The sequence below is a fragment of the Ylistrum balloti genome, unplaced genomic scaffold (assembly GCF_031769215.1).
Source record: "Ylistrum balloti isolate Yb309-2 unplaced genomic scaffold, AGI_CSIRO_Ybal_v1 Utg369626, whole genome shotgun sequence".
Lineage (NCBI taxonomy): Eukaryota > Metazoa > Mollusca > Bivalvia > Pectinida > Pectinidae > Ylistrum > Ylistrum balloti.
This window is the reverse complement of record NW_026781894.1, coordinates 1,335,978-1,346,475: the sequence shown is the minus strand read 5'-3', so window position 1 is coordinate 1,346,475 and position 10,498 is coordinate 1,335,978. Positions and strand designations below refer to the sequence as shown.

The window sequence follows — 10,498 nt, the reverse complement described above, 5'->3', positions numbered from 1 at the left end:
TCACCTTTCAGTTTATCTATAAGTTTGCGCACATGTTTGCTTGTAATGAAGACCTCTCGGTTTAACTTGATCCAATTTAAAATCACACCTTCATTCCTTGAAGCTTTGTGTGATTGCACACAATGTGCCATGTCGTCTTTTAAAAATTACAAATCTATGGTTAAATAGCATCGTATTGATGATCATATGACCATGAAAAGACAAGTACATAAATATTTGTTAATTTTCATGCTTTTTTCAAATCTGTATCAATAATGTGTATTTTAGGAAGTGATGTATAATAACAAAGGCGATTATTTTTCTTCCTTGATGATAGTATTTTGATATACTGGTTTAAGATGCCATAGTGAAAAAAGATTTTATTATATAACTGGAAACCAGATCGTTAGAATATAATTAGTCAAATTGCCACATCTAACTGTAATCTAAACCTTTCAGTTTCTACCAAATTTTTGCTACGCGAAAATAAGACATTAAAAGCAACTATGCTGGAAAATTATTGGATACCTAAGGCATGATATTGCTTACACTAATACAAATTATTTAACAAATGACTGATATCGTTTAAAATTATTGTCCTACTTTTCATCTCCACTACAAAATATAAATAGAAAGAATGGTTTTATGATTTCAACTTGAGTTTGATTTATTTCAATATTGCCTATTTATTTGTCCGTATTGTTTGATAAAATATTCCTATATGAGGCCTGAATTATCTTTGAAGTTTTGGTATTATGGCTTCCTTGTCTAGTATTTTATTATTATTATTATTATTTTTTTTTTTTTTTTTGCTATAGAAGTATATCTGTAGCTTTGCTTGTCCGAAGTACCTTACATCAGTGCCATGGAGATAATGTGTACGGCATACGAATACTGGAGTATACTTATACACGTAACAATGGCGTAAAAACGAGTCACAGTATGAAAATTATTTTTAGTATATTCATCGTCTTTATTTATAATTAGCAATAAGTTGGATTTTTTTTTCGTTTAATTTTGCCACTGAGCGGATTTTGAGGAAATTCTGCTTAATTTAATTATGTTATTATCTCACACTTTAAAAAGATCATTAAAAAATACAGTATTTTCCATTTGAAATGGGGTAACATAAATTTGAATGATATGCTCGAACTATTTATACCTATGACATTTTTGTCTCTTTTTTCTGTGTCATGTGGAGATAAACAAATGCAGATATGTTAATATGACTATAACAATGTATGATTTTTTTTTGTTTTTGTTTTTGTTTATTTTTTTTTTTTTTTTTTTTTGCTTGTTTATTGTTTTATTGTTTGTTTGTTTGTTTGTTTATTGTTTTTTTTTCTCTCCATTTCTCTGTATTTGTAAACTACATGAATTGTGTTTAGTTTAGAAAACTGCAAGGTGTGTATGTGAAAGTTCGGTTTAGTCATATTTATATTGTTATGAATTCTTAAACAGATCATTGGATAACGAAATCGTTTTCTGTGCGGATTTCTTACTGTAGTAAGCCGATCTCTGTTTCATCACTTAAAGTAACTTAGATTTGTATTTATTTCATTAACTGGACTACTCATATTGACAACCATAACAGTTAAATTATTAAACTGTTACAATCCAACATTAAATTCTCAATGTTGATAATCACTTGTCTTTCAATATATAAATGTATAAACTTATGAATATGACGACGCATCTAGTCGTCTAAGCAAAATATAGTATGCCTTATTCTAATAATTCATGCACTTTAATTGGAATAGGCTACCTTACACGTCATAGCTGTAGTTTCTGCTAGAGTTATCGCCCATACGGGTATATAATTCGTATTGCATACAAAAAGCCAAAGTTACCGTTGTAGACGAACATTTTGAGGCGAGTTTGTGTAGAGTAAGTTCTGATACAACGTTCCTTTGGGTCTGTAAGGTAGCTTATATCCTTCATCATTACTCTCTAATAACAATTCCTTCTCTCATCATCTTGCAAAAACAATGCAACTTTTATTTCGGTTCTGCAATAATCCTTTTTTTTTCTCTAAATCTTTGACATCGTGTAACTGGGTTATACCAGCTAAAAATATATTTACCTTGTCCAAAACTTTTTTTCATCTATTTATTATCATTTGTATATTGTTACCATTTCATCATCAAACAATTTAGTTTATATGTAAAACATTGACTTATCTGATCATTGTATGTCATTTTTCGCTGAATAATACATGTATGTGAAGGAATGTCTTTTTTAACTTACACTAAGAGAACATATTATGTTCATCGCACGAATAGTAATGTTTGCATTGCGACTACGTTATTGATTAATTGATTAATTCATTGATTAAATTATCAGTTTATTGATTGATTTTATTAAACAGATCATTCTGCGTCCTTTTTTCAGAATGATATTTTCCAACAGGAAATGCATTTAAAGGGCCATGGTTTTCGAAAAAAAAAATCAGAAGACAAAAAAATACATGTGAAAGAAATGCAATAAAATCAAACAAGCATCATAGCATGTGATTCAGGAAGGAGTCCACGACCATTTGTTGTAAGTGTTCCAAATTCCTTCAGGTGAAAAAAAAATATTAAAATCAATCTCTTGTAAAGTAGCGGATAATTTATACTTAAATAGTCGAGTTGAAAACCAGCTGTTTTATGCACATCATTGTACTAGCCATAAAATATATATTTTATAGATGAGAACTTAGGTCTATCTATGGTTTTAATTAGTTAATTTCCAATAAACCCTAGGGTTGGCTATAAATTGCTTTTTAGAAATATTAGAATGAAAAATTCCCAGAGGTTTCATGGTTTTGAAGGAGACTTAAATAAGCGAATTAATTGTTAAGGCCGTTCTAGCAGACCTTAACAAGGTTAATTGTACTGTCATGGGCTGTGTATATTTACTTTATCGGGAAGACACTTTTTAATGGATTAAAACTTCATAACTTGACTTCTTCAACACACTCAACAAAATCATGTTTGCATTATATTTCCAGAATTCAAACGTCTAGATGTAAATTCACAGCTGCGCAACATCAAGGGAATTTTATAACACTGTAAATGCCATGCCTCGACCTTACTTTGAATAAGTCCTATTTATCGAAAACAGAGGAATATCTTCTTAATAAACACATTATTTTTAATTTGGTAAGATATGGAAACGCCCACAACATGAACAATGTCTGAAACATGATTTAGAAATCAATAATCATCGGTTATAGTAAACAACAAAAGAATGAAAACCATGCCTTCATACAAATAAATGCACCAAAAAAGAGAAAGATATATGTAAAACCATTGTTAACATTACAGTTGAACATCTTTCAATTATAAATAATTAATTGTTTGATATATACGAAAACAGGGTAGGTTATCATAAACCATAGACCAATATACCATTCATCGTTATATACGTCAAAGGCGTTTGAATGACATTCAAATGGTCTTATAATACATAAACAGCCTTATCAATGGTCGTTACTGTACATAACTTCCTTGTATTTTTGACAATTCCATAATTGCTATATTTGGCTACCAGGTTAGATGACGATAGCAACGGGCAAAAGGACATGACATTTTTTTTCTCATTAAAATAGACCTAGCTATAGTGTGTGCCATTCTCTACATGACGTTTTGCCGGTTCCGATACCTCGACCCTCTGGAAGCCATTAACGTATTTTTAAATTGCAATATATATTTCCAAACGTTGGCATAATTCCAACCTCATCATGTTTCTACGAGAGCAGGCTGCAATGTCATATCATTTAGAAAGGAGATGATATCCGTATTTTGAATTCATGTTTAAAACAACAATTTACCGATCCAAGGTATTTCACTTCAAAATCACTACTTGCCATGGGTTCAGTTTAGTTTTAATCGAGACCTTTCAAGGTTCTATCTCAAGATATTGGTAGATATCGTTAAAAAAATTAGTCGTCATTTTTTATTTGAAATATTACCATAAGCAGTGGGAGCCCAGCTTAAACATGAAGAACGAATAACGTGGCGACATAGTCAAATATCATATCATTAATTTTGTTTTAACTCGATTTTGTTTTCCTTATAAGGTCAATACCTGTAACATGGATACACTGATGCGGTTGTGAGTTTGAAACTTTGGAGTAGAACAAGGGTCGATGTTTGTATACAAAACAAAGCAAGCATATCTGTTTGTGCCAAACACCTATGCCATTTTTTTCTTAATACATATCAACATCTTAATTAAGTATCATGTTATTTGTTGTGTTTATTACGTATGTAATAAATTTTATTTTGAAAATAATCATGTAGTCTTATTCTTCATTTTAAAGGACACACCCACGTTCATATGAAATGGACATATAATATTTACCAAGAATTTACGATCGTCTATACAAGTCATCTTTGATGGTATTTATAGACTTGCTGGTTTGTGATGTGGAGTTCCTCTAGCCTCTTAACCTGGATTTCTGGTGAACCTAAAATAGGAAATGAAATGCAAGTGTATATAATGCAAGGGAAGTAACTCTTCGTCGCTTACGAATTTCGATATATCCCGACTTCTCAGTATAACACCATGTATGAAACTGAAACCAATTCATAGGTATGAAAATGTGTGGGATTATTTAACAGTGAATAGTGAAGAATGAAGCTAATGTTGTTGTTGTTGTTGTTGTTGTTGTTGTTGTTGTTGTTGTTGTTGTTGTTGTTGTTGTTGTTGTTGTTGTTGTCGTCGTCGTTGACCTTCTCTAACTCCCATGCATTACTAAGTAAAAGCATGTATATATTGTACATGTAATTCCCTATCTCAGGGGCCAAGCACCGTTCTGAGCTTTATCTCTTGTATCCGCCTATGTTTGATAAGGTAATGTATAGTTCACAACAGTTTGGATTACATAATAATCAAATGATACGTATAAAAATGCATGTAATATACGGATACGAAATATCTCTTATCACAAGGAGGGATAACCGATACGTGCTTAATTCGTATATCATCTCAATCTTATATAACAAACAGTGATTATAACCAAAAGCATTCGAAAAATGACACGAATTTCGCCACAACATCCTATTTCCATCCTATACAGCTTATCTATTCTTACGTTGTGATGAATAATACTCGTTTGAGTTTCACAGATATAAAACTATAATGCTGTGTAAACCACTACATGAACATACAATTTATACTGTTGATACACTACATGTATATATACAACTTTCAATTTTATGATAATCACATCGATTATATACCTTGTATTAAAGGCTTATAAGTTTTATAGTTTAACGTTCTTCTTGTCAGACAGTTTTATGTGCTCAATTGGTTAATTCTAGACCGGAAGAGAAGAATTTGGACGCTCCCTGAGGGTACATGAATATCGCTGATCACTCATCAATCAATCCCGCGCGCCTGGCCTCAGTAATAGGTGTACCCGGGGATCGTCATTTCCTGACGTGAAAAACCGGAGCTACATGTACGAGTTTGTATATGTGTGTGTTTGATTATTTTCCTTTACGGAAACTTTTCTGAAATGGCTTGTTAACAATGAGTCAGCGGCAACAAGTGCACAATGTGTTTGTTTAATTATCACGGAATTATCGCGGAAGTTGATTTCTGGATATTGTAATTACCACCGAAATAGTAAGTATGTTTAGACATATATCATAAACGTTGATAATGAATAAGGATAATGAATTTCCTTATGGAAAGTTTACATTAAAACATGATAAGTCTTTGTCGATATGTCAATACTTACCAAGCATAGAAGTATTTCGTATCCAGTGTTTGTACGGAGTGTAAGTATTGTACATATGTCGATAATTACAGGGGGTGGGGTGGGGGTTGGGGGGTAGGGGTCAGGGTTGGGGGGAAGGGTTGTAAATCCCTACAAATAACAAATATAAACAAGAACTAACACTGTTACACAAACAAATATCGACAGTTACAGTAAAGAACACTGAGCGTTACAAAAATTGACAGTTACACTAACGATAAAAGACACGTACACATACTTACACTAACAGACACATAATCTAACACTTACATTTAGACAAACTAATGCTGACAGTTGTACACCTTATCAATCACTGACAGTCACACAAACTAACGTTGACAGTTGTACACACTATCAATCACTGACAGTTACACAAACTAACACTGACAGTTGTACAAACTATCAATGACTGCCAGTTACTCAAACTAACGTTGACAGTTACACAAATATTGATAGTTACTCAAACTAACGCTGACAGTTAACAAATATTGATAGTTACTCAAACTAACGCTGACAGTTACACAAATATTGATAGTTACTCAAACTCACGTTGACAGTTACACAAATATTGATAGTTACTCAAACTAACGCTGACAGTCACCTTGACAAACATTTGATATAATAACATTTAATGTCACTTTATATGTATATGTACATTATTATAATTGTTTACTTTGTATACTTATTTTTCCAAACATCCAAACAGATGTCGGAAGTATGTTAGTGATGATATACGTATATATAGGCAGATATATTTTCTTGCTACGTTATCGTCTCATTTTAAACACTAGACATTATCTATAACAAGCAAATAACGGAAATATAGGGAGAGTATAAAGCGAAGGCTGTCGACATGATAACTTAATTGCATGTTTATATGGTATTAATGATAAAATCTGAAATACATTATATCACATATCATACAATACTTTGCATAGCAGTGTGGATATACTATAATTGTAGAAATTTATTACTGACATTTTAACTTAGTTGTATGTTTATATGGTATTAACAAAAAAAAATCTTAAATATTTTACATCACATATCATACAATACTATGCACAGCAGTGTACAGTAGATATAGAAATTTATTACATACATGCATCGATTACCCAGTATCAGACTTGACATAATTACAACTGATTTACTCTACAGTCATACAAGATCGTATGTTGTCCCACATTTACTAAACTATCATTACATTTATATGATCGACGAGTACTCTAACTTTATACAGCGATAACAATCAAGTTTAACTAACGCTTGCTCCATTAAAAAAAAGTCCCAGAAGAAAAAGGTTTCTTTAGAACTTATCGGAATTTTGTAGAGATTTTCCTTCAGTTTGTATGCTGTGCACTTTCTAATACATTTTGAATTCATGTATCACGAATGAATTTACATATTTTACTACAAAACTAAGTACTTAATCATCGATGAACCTCGTTTCCAATTCAGTCCGGATCTAGATACATAGATATGATAATGCAATCTCAAAAAAAAATCTTTATCGTGACTTCAGTTACGTGGAATGTTTATGTAAGTATGTCAGTTTCTCTTCGGCTTCAGGAGGTCACGGTGTTGTTGTTTTACTGTATCATATAATCCGTATGTGAATTCGTCCATGTAATATCATTGCGTATATACACATATCACAAATATAATATTACTATTGAACGTTTTTCACTACCTACGCTAATCAGAAATCGATTGAGATATGATAATATATGTAAAAATATAGGTTTTCTAAGTTATATGATAAACATATTTCAGTAAGTAAGTAATTTTCATTTTATATGAGGTTTTATGAAATTCGCACCGAAGTTTTCGTGTTTGCTTGGCATCAATGCTTGCAAATATAGACTTATATATGTGTTAGTGTGTGTGTGATGGTGGTGTTGGTGTGTGTGTGTGTGTGTGTGAGGGTGTGTGTGTGTGTGTGTGTGTGTGTGTGGTGGTGGTGGTGAGTGTGTGTGTATGTATGTATGTGTGTGTGTGGTGGTGTTGGTGGTGAGTGTGTGTGCGTATGTGTGTGTGTGTGTGTGTGTGTGTGGGTGTGTGTGTGTGTGTGTGTAGGTGTGTAGGTGTGTGGTGGTGGTGATGTTGGTGGGTGAGTGTGTGTATGTGTGTGTGTGTGTGTTAAATTTTTTATAACTGATCCTTTGTCGCGAATGCCATGTAGTCCAAACTTCATTATTGCGTGAGAACGACTGACAGGTGTATGTATCTGTTTCGTAAAGAATCAGCAATATTAATTATATACAGACATTTAGATTATCAAAAGAATTTTCTTCCTTATTGGACTATATACAAGAAATATGGCGATACAGGCAAAATTAATGGTGTTTGAATGAGTGTGATAAATTTACAAATTACTGGTTGTATAAAATTCAGACTTCTGACGTTCTATTGAACAGTTGCTTGAGAGTTTAAAGATGAAAAAGAAGACATTCACTCACAAGCACTAGCATCACACTCAATTGTTTTTATTTGTTAGTTAAAAAATGATATGAATGGACCTAAATGCAGATATTTTAAGACTTTCTAATCATATCTGCTGCAGCGGCTTCAAGCAGCGTCCACCTAGTTACCTTTGAACTATGACCCCAAGATGGGGTCACCATGCTCGTGCTGGAATAAACATGGATGCTGTCTGCTTTGTTCTGAACGCGTGTGCTCACAATATTCGAGTGATTCTACAACAGTAAGAACTTGAGAGTCAAACTTTCATTCGCACTGGATTGTAAATATTATGCCCACCCTCTTTGAGAAGTAATGTTGCTTTTTTAATCGTGTTAGTATGACATGCACTTTATGGAGGTGAGTAGCAGACTGTTTACTTCAGGCTCGCACAGGTAAAAGTTAAACTGAAAATTTCTGTCTGTGAAATGGTAAATGTTAATATTCACATTTATTATGCTGTTTTTGACATTTATATTTTCATTGACAATGTTCAACTTTAAATATCAACACCAGCGTAATAAATTTGAATACCGGCATCAAATAATCATCTTATCAAATCCTACCTGCAGAAGTCGTTTTAGGTTCATCAGAGAAAAGTGTCTCTTTCTGACCTTTATAAAGAGGTTCGGTTACTATGATTTATTGAACATTTGGACCAGTAATCCTGGACCTTTACAGAACGCTATTTCTTAAAGATGGCCTTTAAGACAGGTTGGATGTGTATAATACACATGTATACTCCGGTATAAAACTTCCCACAGCGATAATGCTGCATTTTATAGGTGCACATTTTGTAAAAGCACACCTTTTGCCCTACTTCCTGGTTTGCTTGTTAGCAGTGAGCTGATCAGCTGATACAGGTACAGACAACATATTGTATCAGTCAGTGTAAATTCTGCTTTAATTATGGACAATGATTCAAATCAAACTAGTAATTCAGATGAGATTCTATTTGATATAACTTTTGTGAGATCTACACATTACATGACGTTAGCCTGAGGCCATTGTTGACATCCGTGACCAGATATATATATCAGTTGGTGAGTCAAGTAGTTCCTTATTGATTTCTATGCATTTTGTATACACCATCACACTGTGTTTTATTAGTATATACCTCCCTTTGTGAATGCTAACCTTTTCATATTTTTGTCTAAAAATGTCAGGAGCATGGCCTTATTGCTGGCCAGATTAGTTTGTCACTATAACAGAAATATTATCCTGCTATTTTGGATCTCCTGGGAGAACATAGAGAGAAATGAAACTGTATCCAGTGAAGGCCTTTTATACAGGAACCATCCCATTTAATCTCTGTGGGCTTGTAACAGTAATATTGTAACATTTAGAAAAATGTGGAAAAATTTGGTATTGATAAGTGCCAGTCTTATTCTTTTAAATAATACGTTGAATGTCCTCTTTCAGAGATTTCTAAAAGATAAGCAGTCTTCATTGTAGAGCTTGAAATTTTCATCTATATTTTCCTGGCTATGAAATGAAAGTATTTATCATTGCCTGTCCCAATTATGGATATGTAAAAGCTCAGAAACCACAAAATACTTGTCAAATACAGATATGTTATTCATTTGAGCTAATTTTTCAATAGGATGTGAGCAAAGCAGTGTAACGAGAAAAATGGAACTAGTGATTTGGATTTTAATGAGTGTTAAATTAATTTTTTCAGTTGATTTCCCCAGACCAGGACTAAATTTGGGCCTCCATCTCAAAAATATGAAAATAAATTTAAGATGTAACACATTCTATTGGTCAATGAAAATAATTTGAGGCAGTGTGTTTACATCATATCCATGATGCACCAATCGCCCACAAATTTCTCATTTGTATTATATTTGTAAGCTGGAGCATGTCATGAACTAATGTGATTACTATAAGGTTGACCGGGAAAAGTCATTGATGTATTCCACTTTACATAGATAAACACTGAATGTTAATGACATTGCAGATCCTTGGCATATATGACCCAGATTTCTAAAAAAAAATTCACAGAGATGGCATTAAATAACTTTCATATGTTTTTATTTTTTTTTTAAATTCAGAATGAAAATTATTACACAGTGTTTCAAATCTTACATATAGGACACATATAGGTAGGTCGTATATTTTATATACCATGATTATACTGTTACAATAAAATACAATTTGCATCTCCTCAATCTTGACATACACTGTACTCTTATTTTTCAGAACTTGGGGAGTAAAAAAAGCAATGTACATTGATAAATGTGCCACTTTTTTGGTTAATTTCCTCAGTTATGTTTTAAGCACATGTACTTTTGGAATATTAGAATGATTATG

At 32.4% G+C, this 10,498-nt stretch overlaps 1 protein-coding gene across 4 annotated transcripts in view; it reads left to right on the top strand.

Moving 5' to 3' along the window:
* Positions 1 to 5,242: 5,242 nt before the first annotated feature.
* The window catches only part of LOC132551492 (uncharacterized), a 31,010-nt gene continuing 25,754 nt past the window's right edge, over positions 5,243 to 10,498 (top strand). For 3 of the 4 annotated variants that reach the window (XM_060215665.1, XM_060215657.1, XM_060215640.1), the window contains exon 1: positions 8,511 to 8,545. In XM_060215665.1, coding sequence (XP_060071648.1) covers positions 8,531 to 8,545 — 15 coding nt within the window. In that variant the 5' untranslated portion in view covers positions 8,511 to 8,530. Of the gene's footprint in view, positions 5,596 to 8,510; positions 8,546 to 10,498 lie in introns of those variants that run through there. The other variant, XM_060215649.1, reaches the window with a different exon arrangement.